Source organism: Orycteropus afer, unplaced genomic scaffold (assembly GCF_000298275.1).
Source record: "Orycteropus afer afer isolate SDZICR_OR568_19922 unplaced genomic scaffold, OryAfe1.0 scaffold00272, whole genome shotgun sequence".
Classification (NCBI taxonomy): Eukaryota; Metazoa; Chordata; class Mammalia; order Tubulidentata; family Orycteropodidae; genus Orycteropus; species Orycteropus afer.
The window spans coordinates 266,574-278,335 of NW_006921859.1; the positions used below are offsets into that span (position 1 = coordinate 266,574).

Below are 11,762 nucleotides of genomic sequence, written 5' to 3' on the forward strand. Positions count from 1 at the left end.
GGAAACGACTTGACGGCACTTAACAACAACAACATTCATTGTCCAGCTCTCACATGTATGAGAGGCGATAGAAAATACCATGGCTTGGGTTAGGTGCATCTTAGTTTTCAAGGAGATATCTTTGCTCTTCAGCACTTGATAAAGGTCTTTTGTAACAGATTTGCCCAATGCAATACATCTTTTGATGTCTTGATTGCTACTTCCGTTGGCTTTAACTGTAGAACCAACTAATATGAAGTCTTTGACAGCTTCAGTCTTTTTGCCTGGAACAAAGATCCAGGCTTCTTTCTTACTGCTTTATCATCCCTAGCATTTGGCTTCTACCTCATGCTCCAAGATAGCCATCTGGAGGCCCAGCCATCATATCTGTGTTCTGGTCAGCAGAAAGGAAGAAGAGACAAAGAAGAGCACATCGTGATGCTGCTTATTGGTCCAGTTGTGAGGAGTTTTGTTTTCTTTATATTGAAGTGTAATCCACATTGCAGACTGTGTTCTTTAATCTTTATCAGTAAGTGCTCTAAGTCATCCTCACTTTCATCAAGCAAAGTTGTGTCATCTGCATATTGCAGGTTGTTAATGAGTCTTCCTCCAATCCTGATGCCATGCTCTTCTTCATATAGTCCAGCTTCTCAGATTATTTGCTCAGCATACAGATTGAATAAGTGTGGGGAAAATATACAACCCTGACGCACTCCCTTCCTGATTTTAAACCATGCAGCATCCCCTTGTTCTATCTGAATGACAGCCTCCTGGTCTATGTACAGATTCCTCATGAGTACAATTAAGTATTCTGGAATTCCCATTCTTCTCAGTGTTATCCACGGTTTGTTATGATCCACACAATCAACTGCCTTTGCATAGTCAATAAAACATATGTAAACATCTTTCTGGTATCCTTTGCTTTGAGCCAAAATCCATCTGACATTAGCTATGATATCCCTCGCTCCACGTCCCCTTCTGCATCCAGCTTGCATTTCTTAGTCAGCGGAGCCTCTAGACTAAGGTTAGTTCTGGCTGCAAGAAAAACTCCAAATGATATAACTTAAACCTGATAGAAATTCATTTCTCTCTTGCTTAGAAGTCCAGAAGGAGTCAGTTGAGGACTGATAGGTGTGCACAGTGTCAGGATCCAGCCTCCTTCTTTCTTACTGGTTTATCATCCTTAGCACTTGGTTTCTACCTCGTGCTCCAAGATAGCTATCTGTAGGCCCAGCCATCATATCTGTATTCTGGGCAGCAGAAAGGAAGACGAGACAAAGAAGGGCATATCCTCTCCTTTAAGAACATTTCCTGGAAGTTGCACATACCATTTCAGCTTATTTTCTATGGACTAGAACTAAGCCACATGGCTATCCCCAGCTGCAAGGGAGATTGGTGAAAGAATCTATTCCAAGTGGCCATGTGTCCAGCTAAAATTGTGGAATCCTATTATAAGGAAAAAAGGGAAAATAGATGTTGGGATAATTAGTGGGTCTCTACTGTCCTTCCTTCCAACCAACCAACCAATCAATATGTACGTGTCCTACATACTATTTAGTAAGAGACACAGCTATGCAAATAACTGTAATACAATGTGATATGGAGTATAAAAGAGGATTTGTTCAAATGTTGTGGGAGAGCAGATGGAAACGATCAACAGCAATCATAACTAGGAAAGTGACAATGCCCAAGCTGGGTTCTCAGTGCTACATTCCAGTCCTTTTCTGTACCCATCAGCCTTTCTTTTCAGTGACAGCTCCAAAGCTCTCACTTCTCCGTAATAGCTAACAGTTACTATTACAAGCCAGGTGCTATTCTAAATTCTTTATGTAGATTATCTCACAATAATTTACAGATGAGGAGACTGAGGCACAAGCTGTGGAGTTGGGTTTTGGACCCAGCAGTCTGGCTCCACAGTCCACATGCTTAACCACTCTGCTCTGCTGCCTCCCCTAAGGCTGCTCATTCTCCTTCCTCCCCCCACGCCCCACACACCGCCAGCAGATAACCCCCTGACTCACTTCATTGTGACCATTGAGGCCATCCGTTGAGACCTCTTTCCACTTCCAGGCCAGCTCCCGACTTTCTTGCCTCTCTTCCTTTGCCTCCTCCTCCAACCCCATCTTTGGGAGGCCATCTAGTGTAATGGTTTATGAAGTGGCCTCTGTGCCTCTGTGGCCAGACTACACTAACTTGATGACTGTATTGATCCTGTCTTTAGGAAGTCACTTAACCTCTCTAAGCCTCGGTTTTCTGATCTGTAAGTAGGGTGAGGATGAAGTGTGTTTATCTGTGTAAAGTGCTTGGCTTAGTACACACGCTAAGTGTCCAGAGGATTTACTTTTTGTTATTTATCATCTCTCTGCCATATCCCATTAGTTTCCCATTGCTGCTTTAACAAATTACCACAAACTTAGTGGCTTAAAGGACACAAATTTACTGTCTTACAGTTCTGCTGGTCAGAAGTTTGAACTGGGTGTCACTGGCCTAAAATCAAGGTGTTGGAACACCATGCTGTGTTCTTTCTAGGGGCTCTAGGAGAGAATCCATTTCCTTGCCTTTTCCAGCATCTCAAGGCTGTGCACATTCCTTGGCTTCCATGTCCAAAGCCAGCAATTCTGTAAACCCTCACATTGTTTCACTCCATCCTTGCTTCTGTCATCGCATTTCCTTCTCTGACCCTCCTTCACATTTAAGGACCCGTGTGATTGCATTGATTCCACTTGGATAATAGAAGATAATCTCCCTATTTCAAGATCCTTGACTGAATCATATCTGCACAGTCCCTTTTGCCATGTAAGGTAACATATTCCCAGGTTTTAGGGATTAGGACATGGACATCTGTGAGGGTCCATTCTGCCTACGCCACAGGTGCTCTCCCCTCAGAATATGGCATTCAGAATAAACGAAACCCTCTGCCATCGTGTTGATTCTGACTCATAACAACCCTATAGGACAGAGTAGAACTGCCCCATAGGGTTTCCACAGCTGCCAATACTGGAAGCAGACTGCCTCACCTTCCTTCTGTAGAGTGGCTGGTGGGTGACCTTTTGGTTAGTAGTCAGATGCTGTAACCACTGTACCACCAGAGCTCCTTGTGGTGTTCAAGAACCATCCCAGATCAAATCAGCCAAACCAAACCAGTTGCCTGGAGTTGATTCTGACTCATGGTCACCCCATGGGTGTCAGAGTAGAAATGTGCTCCATCAAGTTTTCGATGCCTGTAATCTTTTGGAAGTAGATCTCTAGGGCTTTCTTCCAAATAATATGTCCCTCCCTTCATGGTACATCCCCTTCTCTTGAAGGTTCCCTGAAAGAGTTGTCTTCCCTAGCTTTCTCCAATTCCTTATAACCCACTGTGCTGTGTCTGCTCCCACCACTCTATCAAAGCCACCCTTGCCCTGATCACCGGTAGCTTGTATATAGCCAAATCAATGGACACTTTTAGTCTTAACCACGTTATGTTGGCTATCAGTTCCTTCCTGAGACCCTCCTCTTCCCTGTCTGCTTTTAGGTCACTTTCTCCTGCTTTTTTTCTCTTCCTCTCTGGCTTAGACTCTACCTGCTTCTGAAATGTCTGTGTTCCCTAGGGCTTTGGACTTTCGGATCTTTGATCTATTGCTTTTCTCACCTCATCCTCTTTTCTTAGCTTATCTTGTCCCAGACTGCTGGTTTTAAATACCACTTGCACAAGGATGACTGACTCCTGTTTGTACTGTACAAATCTCTGGCCCTGGCTGGGAGTGTTGGTGAGGACTGTGCTTCCAATAATCCCATAAGCTCCTCAACTTCTTTAGTCTTCCTTGAAGGCGACGCACAGAGCTCAATGGGGCACCGAATTGAGAATCATAAAACTCCTGGGGCATTTATGTTTCAGTTCTGGACTTTGTGGCCCATTTCAATCAAGACAGCACGTGATCCTCTCAGGATCTCAGGGAACAGGGTGAAAGGCAGCAAACTCAGTAGTGCTAAAGGACAAATCTATGCTTATTGGAGGTAACAGGAAAGCCAGCCAGGGATGGCTTAAAATAAGATCTTAAATAATGTATTGACTGGGGCAAACCTTACCTTTACTTGTGTGGTTGGCAACTCCTTCAGCTCAAAAGCACAAACAGATTCAAAGGGGGCCGAGGTGCATCCTTGCAGTTCAGTTGGACAGACAAGCATCTCTGAAACAGAACAGTTTAACCAAGTGGTGGGGCTGCCTCCAACTAAGAGAAGACTGTTGGGAGAGGAACTGTGTGGAGTGGTGTTGGGGTAGTTAGGAAGGTTAATGGAGAAAAAGGGAACTTGAGCAGGGATTGACAGGGAACAAAGAGAAGGAAGGCTGTTTAAGTGAGGAGAATAGCATGTGCAAAGGCTTAAGTCAGGACTGAGTGTAATCTACCTTGGGAACAAGGAGAATGCATGGGGATGAGGTTAGAAAGGACTGTGTCCAGAGTATAAGGGCCTGAGGTAGATGCTAGGCTAGGAAGTTTGAACTTCATCCTGTTGGCAGGGGCAGTAATGGGAGGGTTTCAAGCAGGGGAATGACTTGACCAGAACTTGAGTTTAGGATGACTCCTCTAGTTTTGGGTGGATTGATGAATGATTGGCAGGCCCCAAATCCTAAAATATATAAGGTATAGTTTTAGAGAAGGAGCTCTGGTAGCATAGTGCCTAAAGGCACTTGACTGCTAACCAGAAGGCTGGTGGTTCAAACCCACCAGCCATTCCTCGGAAGGAAGGTTGGGCAATCTACTTCCGTAGTGATACTGCCTTGCAAACACAAGGAGGGGTCCGCTATGAGTTGGGTCCAGCTCAAGAGCATGTAACAACAAAAACAATTTTAGAGAGAATGAGGTACCTTAGCAGTTACTGGTCCATTCCAATAATTTATACACACACACACACACACACACACACATATAGATATATGTACATACATATACACACATGTATATACACAAATACATATATATGTGTATGTGTTTATATGTGTATATAAATAAATAAATAGATGGGCTAGATGGAACGCAGGTCTGACTCCTAGTTGTGTGCTCTTCCTCTGTACTATACAGAGTGTAGACAGAGGTACCTGAAAGGAGGCTGATCCAGTAGTCAAGGTGGAAGATGATGCAAATCTTGACCAGGGCAGGGTGGTACAGACATCAAGGTGAAAGCCGTGTGTGAGGCAATGCAGATATGTTCTCTCTTTCTCTCTCTCTGGGTGGGGGCTGGGACATAGGGCTCTTTGGAGACTGCACATGAGTGCATCTCTCTTTCCTGGGTCCTGCAGCATCCTTCTGGGTCTGGTTGCCATGGCAACAGGCTCCCAGCAGGCAGCCCGCCAGCTGGAGAGAAGCAGGCAGGCAGGCAGGCAGGCAGCAAGGCCTGGGCAGCAAGAGGAAGGCTGAAGTTGTGGGGGATGGAGGAGTCCCTGGGAAGCTGGAAGGAACCCTAGAGCTGACCCCCTCAAGCCCCTCTCTCTTCTGACCTTGACCCATATGTGGGTGATGGAGACATGGGCCTTATCATGGTGATCCTTTAATTTCTAGACCTCAAGCATCTGTTCGAGCCCCCACCTCCAATCTCCTGACTCCCACTTCTTAAACCATTGTCTGGCCCTAGCCTCATGCATCCCAGGGGGCTACAGATTTCATAGAAAAGTGCCCCCACTCTGAGAGAAAAAGAGAATAAGGCCAACTGACTTCGTTTCACACAGGGTTTTCATATTATTAATTCAAAGATAAGAAATTTCCAGGGCTATGTCATTGCTGCCGACAGCTTAATTCAAGTCCATGGGCGCTGGCTGACTTGTCTGGCCAAACACTGGGCTGAGTTGTGGGGATCCCTAGAGGGGAAGTCCTCCCATCCACAGGCCCACCCCACTCCTAGCCACCCCAAGACATTTCTTCTCCTGATGTTGTAGCAGCTAGTGCAGTGGGACTTAAGTGCTTGGGCTGTGGGACCCTGCTGACCTGGGTCCAAATTCTGGCTCTGTTGTTTTGTAGCTGGGTGACTGGGGGGCCTCTCTGCACCTTAGTTTACTCACCACTTGGCAGGGCTGAGAACATACTAATACAGCTGCTAATAATACTAATAAACAAATTTGTAAAAATATTGAGATACTTCTGTATTCATTGATGAATAGCCACCTTCTTGGACTCTGTCTTTGGACACTCTGGTCCACCCCACGATCCAAGTCCTACCAGGCCCTGCTCTGGCACTGTGGTCTGCGTGTGTCCTGATTTGTATCTGTTCTGCCCACGTAGTACTGGTGGTTAAATATCACCCCTGTCTAGTGGTAGTGCAACAGGTAGGTATATTACGTACCTACCTGTTGCCAAGACTGATTTACTGACAGTGTGTGGATTGATGTCCATTGGTTTGTTGGTTCCCTTTCTAATTTGTTCCCCTTTTGCCCTGGGATGGGGGCAAGGGCTGGGATGAGACTGGTCAGGAGCAGAGATGACAGCTACCTCTCTCATCAGGCGGGCGAGGTTCAAGCGCTCCAACAGTGTGACGGCCGGCGTGCAGGCAGACCTGGAACTGGAGGGCCTGGCTGGCCTGGCCACAGTAGCCACAGAAGACAAGGCCCTGCAGTTTGGACGCTCCTTCCAGAGGCATGCCTCTGAGCCTCAACCTGGGCCGCGGGCCCCCACCTACTCAGTCTTCCGCACGGTCCACACGCAGGGCCAGTGGGCCTACCGCGAGGGCTACCCACTGCCGTATGAGCCGCCGGCCACCGATGGGTCACCTGGCCCTGCCCCTGCCCCCACCCCTGGCCCTGGTTCCGGTCGTCGTGACTCCTGGATGGAGCGTGGTTCACGTAGCCTCCCCGACTCAGGCCGCACGTCCCCCTGCCCCCGGGACGGCGAGTGGTTCATCAAGATGCTGCGAGTAGAGGTGGAGAAACTGGAGCACTGGTGCCAGCAGATGGAGCGTGAGGCAGAGGACTATGAACTGCCTGAGGAGAGTGAGTGAAGGGACTCTGTGGGGCACCACTGGGTTCTTGTGTGCGGAGGGGGAATCGTGGCTGGGTTAGTGTCCTGAGAGCTGGTGTGGGGGCAGTGAGTAACAGCAGAATAGGAGATCCTTTTGGGTGAGCCTGAGTTGGTCTTCCTCACTGTTTGGTTCTTTAGTACCAGAGCTTGATGGGTCACCATTGGCATTAGGCCATGCTGGGAGCTCTTGAAAGGAAGCAGGAAACAACCTCAGAGCTAGGGCCAAGACTGAGGAGACTTGCGTAGGCAGAAGGGCTTGACCTTCTAGGAGATGGTTACCAGTCCAGGTCACCAAGCCCTTGGTGGCAAAGGGGACATTGTAAACGATCTGAGCTGGTGGGAGGATCCAGGTTTGATCCTGGTGGTAGGACCAGAAGTATGACTTCAAGGCAGAGGGGGAGATGGTTTCCAATGTTAGATCATGTCTGAGACACAGATGTTGGACAGAGATTCAGCCAGGTAGACACGGCCCTGGTCTGAGGGAGGGCGTGGTCCTTCCCTGCAAGTCCAGTCTGAGGGGAGACACAGTCTCACCCAAGACCCCTCAAGTTGATGGAATAGTGACTAGGAAGACAGTGTTATGTACATGAGATTATTTGTAATTCTTAATGAGCCAAATCGTCATGCACTGATGAGTGACAGAGTCTAGCCAATGGGTAGCTACTGAGCTAGTGTCCTGGCTGAGGTTAGGGCTAGGCTGGGCTGGGTCCACTTCTTCTCTGAAATGGAGTGGAAGGGTACAGGAGAATGAGTGCTCATTAAGTGTAGGTTGTGCGTAGGAAGGCACATCAGTGTCTGAGTGCAGAGTCTTCCTGGTAAAGTAGAATAGGAGCAGCTCATTGGGAATTTGAGGATGGGGCTGGGAGGGGCCTGGAGAAGACAAAGGATAGATAGTGCCAATTAACTGAGGAGTCAGATTCAAGGGCAGACACCCCGGAGGCTGGGGAAGGAGCTGCAGCATTCCCCTCCCTGAATTTCTGTCTGCATTCTAGTCCTGGAGAAGATCCGCAGTGCTGTGGGCAGCACACAACTCCTCCTGTCCCAGAAGGTTCAACAGTTCTTCCGGCTGTGTCAGCAAAGCATGGTGAGTGCCCACAGGAGTAGAGTTTACTGGTTTCGTGTACCTGCTAGGTACCCAGAGTGTGTGTCTGTACGCCTGGAGGGGAGGTAAGGTCTCTGTGTGTGCAAGGGTAGCTGTGAATATTGTGCCTGGAAGTGGGACCAGGTGTTTGTGCCCAAGGGGGAGTACTTTGGGCTGCTGCTTGTCCCTTTTTCTCACGGCCCCCACCCCACTCTCCCAGGTTGAGCTTCTTGACAATGAGAGCTTTCTCCTATCCTGGCTGGGGGCTCAGACCTCCCTGACTGGATGCCTCCCCTCTGGCTTTCTCTCCTGCAGGACCCCACTGCGTTCCCCGTGCCCACCTTCCAGGACCTGGCGGGTTTCTGGGACCTCCTGCAACTCTCCATTGAGGATGTGACCCTCAAGTTCCTGGAGCTACAGCAACTCAAGGCCAACAGCTGGAAACTCCTGGAGCCTAAGGTAGAGGGGTGGCCCCTTCGGGGCCTGAAAGATGCTCTTCCCCAGAGAGGTGTGTTGGGGAAGGGGTTGGGGAGGAGGGTAAAAGAGACCCATGGGGAGCAGAAGCATCCCTAGACTGGTGATGGGTAACTTCTTACAGAATTACTGGTCACTGTCACCTGCTTGGCCCCAGTGCTCATCACTACTTGAGCTGTCAAAATCCCGAGGATGCCTCAGCCTCCTCGGGTCAACTGGGACGTGAGTGAGCAGAGCTGCAACTTCCACACAGACAGACTGCCCCCTCCTGTGGCCTAGGCACATGGAGGTAGAGCCTTGGGGGCCCTCTCAGCCCTTAGCTCCACGGCTGCGCAGCTAGACCTTGCCCTTGATGGGACCCAGAGGCCTGACGTATGAACTTCAGTTACCTCGCCCAAAGTGGGGCTTGGGAGCGCTGCTTGCCCTAGAACTGGAGCGAAACACACCCTTTGCGGAGCGAACAATCTGATGCGAGGTGTTGAGAACGGGGCCACCAGGGGGCGCTCGAACCCATCATTGTTTTTAATGAAAAATGCTGGGTTTTGACTTTTGTCAGCACAGATACACCTGGGGCTTCAGGTCACAGCCTAGGTGTCTAATTCTAGCTGCTGTCACGTTTCAGTTACACATGGTGTTAACGCCTCCAGGCCGTAAATTTGGGGCGTCGAGGGTGGTACCCTGCCCCCGAACTAAGCCGCTGTGCTCTGTTCCGGCAGGAGGAAAAGAAGGTCCCTCCGCCGATACCAAAGAAGCCCTCGCGGGGACGCGGCGTGCCGGTGAAGGAGCGCTCCCTGGACTCGGTGGACCGACAGCGGCAGGAAGCGCGCAAGCGGCTAATGGCGGCTAAGCGCGCCGCCTCCTTCCGCCACAGCTCGGCCACAGAGAGCGCCGACAGCATCGAGATCTACATCCCCGAGGCCCAGACCAGGCTGTGACCAGCCCGGCCCGCCCAGCCCGGGCCGCCCACGGTTTTCTACCCGTACTGTACACCCAGCGTCGAGGTCACTGTGAACGCGGGCCGTCCCGTGCGCCGCCCTGCCGGCACCGCACGCCCCGGCCCCACCTGCCCGTCACACTCTCGTGGGTTTTTTACCTTCCTGACCCCCACGCGAAGGCGCCTGGGCTGGGCTGGGGGCCGTGCCTCTCCGCCCTGCGCCCCCCACCTGGAACTCCCTCCCTCCTGGTCCGACGCTTTGTCCCCACTTCCTTCCCATGGGCACAATCTCTGCCATTCTTTCCCCCCACGGGCCAGGCCGGGCTGGGTCCCTCATCTGGGCTCTGCGTCCTTCCCCACCCCGCGGGGCTGGGCTTCGTGGGGATCAAGCTTCGTGGCTTTTTATGAAGAATCCCGAACCTCGCCTAAGAGCCCGCCCCATCCCCCAGGGGCTCCACCCTTAGCCCTCAGCCCGGGCCCAGGGACCACAGTGGCTGGACCAACCCAGGACCAGGGTGCCTGGGCCTCTCCTCTTTCCTAGCTGCTGGGGAGGAGAGATGGGGGCTTCCCCTCACCACACCTGTGGCTGTTCCCACATCCCCATTGAGTATCCCAGGAAAAATAAAACGGCAGAACTGCACTCGAGCCAGCTGCTCTCTCCAGAAGAGGCCGCTTCGTTTTGGGGTTTGAGGGTGGTAATGGAGCCGGAGGGGAGCCTGCCTACTCTTTTGGTTTGGGGAGCGTAAGAGTTGCCTGAGCTTCACCTGGGGATGGTCTTGCTGGGAGAAAGGGATTCCGCCCCATTGGTGACCCCGGTAAGGACCTCAGCCCTCCTGGAGAGGCGGGGAAGGAGGAATTCAAGAGAGAGCGTGTCAACCTCTTCCCCTCAGTGGTTCAGCCCATTTCCTTTTCTGCCTTCCGGGTCATTCCCAGGTTCCCCCAGAGACAGAAGCAGGGAACTGACTGCCTGACACAACATGTGCTCAGTAAACAGGGAGTGTGGTATTGTAGGTGTCCCTGGGTAATGCAAAGAGTTAAGCGCCTGCTACTGACTGGTGCCTCAGAAGAAAGGCTTGGCAATCTACTTCTGAAAGATCCCAGCCGGTGACAGTCCTATGGAGTGCAGCTCTACTTTGCAACACAGGAAGTCGCCCTGAGTCTTAATAGAATCAGCTGGATTTTTTTATTTTTTGGTGTGTGTGGTTATTAATATTAGGCTTTCAACAGATACTGGTCTGTTGGGCACAGTGTTCCCTCTGCTCCAGTCTTTGCTAATTAGCAGCAGAAAAATTGTCAATTTAGTAATGCAATATTTTCTGATGTCATTTATGGATGGGCACTTTGGAGATGGTGGGGAGGGAAGGGGACAAAGAACAGAACTTTCCTGGGAAGCTTTATGGCAACCAAACTCCAATAGTGATGGCTAATACTGTATTGAGCAGTTACTGTATGTCAAGCATGGAATGTATACTTTACATGAACCACCTCAGATCATCCTTATTGGTGGAGAAACCTGAGGCCCAGGAACGGTTACATGATTTGTCCAGGCACAGTGCTAGAAGTGGTGGACTCAGGTCGGCCTAATACCAAATTATGACCTTCATGTCTCTGTAGCCTTCTTAACCCAGAAAGGGCTGCTGAACCGAGCTTGTCTGCGGCCCCCACCCAGAAAGCCCCCTTTCCAGTCTTTGAACTGACCTTCCACCTTTCCTCAGGGTTTGATGTATCACCCTGAGGCCGGAGGAGAGGCCCTTCCACGGAGTTGGCTGCCCTGCTGGGCCACTCTGGACCGGCTCATTTTCATTCATTGATTCAGCATTTATCAAGAACCACTGTGTGGCACTATTGGGCACCAGGGAGACAGCTCTGAACCTGCTAGGTCTCTACCCTTATGAAGCTTATGGTCTCATGGGAGAAGCATGAACAAGCAGTTAAAACACAGGTGAGTGCCAGGAAGATGACTAAGAATTAGCCACTGAACAGGGGCTGGGGCTGGGAAGAGTATTCCAGATCAGGGAACAGCTGTGCGAAGTCCTGGAGAAGAAAAAGGTGTTGGGAGTGCAGTAGCTTGATCATGCAGGGCTTGGAGTCATGTGAAGAGTGTGCAGCAGGGACCTGAGGGTGTAGGGAGCCACCGAAGGGTTGTGAACAGCATAGTGGCATGCACAGATATTTTATAGGCTGGTTTGGGAGACCACTTTTGAAAAGCAAGAAGTTGTACACACAAATTCACGTGAGACCACTGGAAGGTAGAGGGGACTCCCATGTGATCCAAATTACCAAAAGCGAATCACCTTGGTGCTGATAC

At 50.4% G+C, this 11,762-nt stretch overlaps 1 protein-coding gene across 1 annotated transcript in view; it reads left to right on the forward strand.

Moving 5' to 3' along the window:
- The window catches only part of DLGAP3 (DLG associated protein 3), a 49,856-nt gene extending 40,401 nt beyond the window's left edge, over positions 1-9,455 (forward strand). Inside the window, exons 7-10 of the mRNA XM_007950406.2 lie at positions 6,453-6,937; positions 7,958-8,049; positions 8,362-8,505; positions 9,237-9,455. Coding sequence (XP_007948597.1) covers positions 6,453-6,937; positions 7,958-8,049; positions 8,362-8,505; positions 9,237-9,455 — 940 coding nt within the window. The remainder of the gene's footprint in view (positions 1-6,452; positions 6,938-7,957; positions 8,050-8,361; positions 8,506-9,236) is intronic.
- The last annotated feature ends 2,307 nt before the right edge of the window (positions 9,456-11,762 follow it).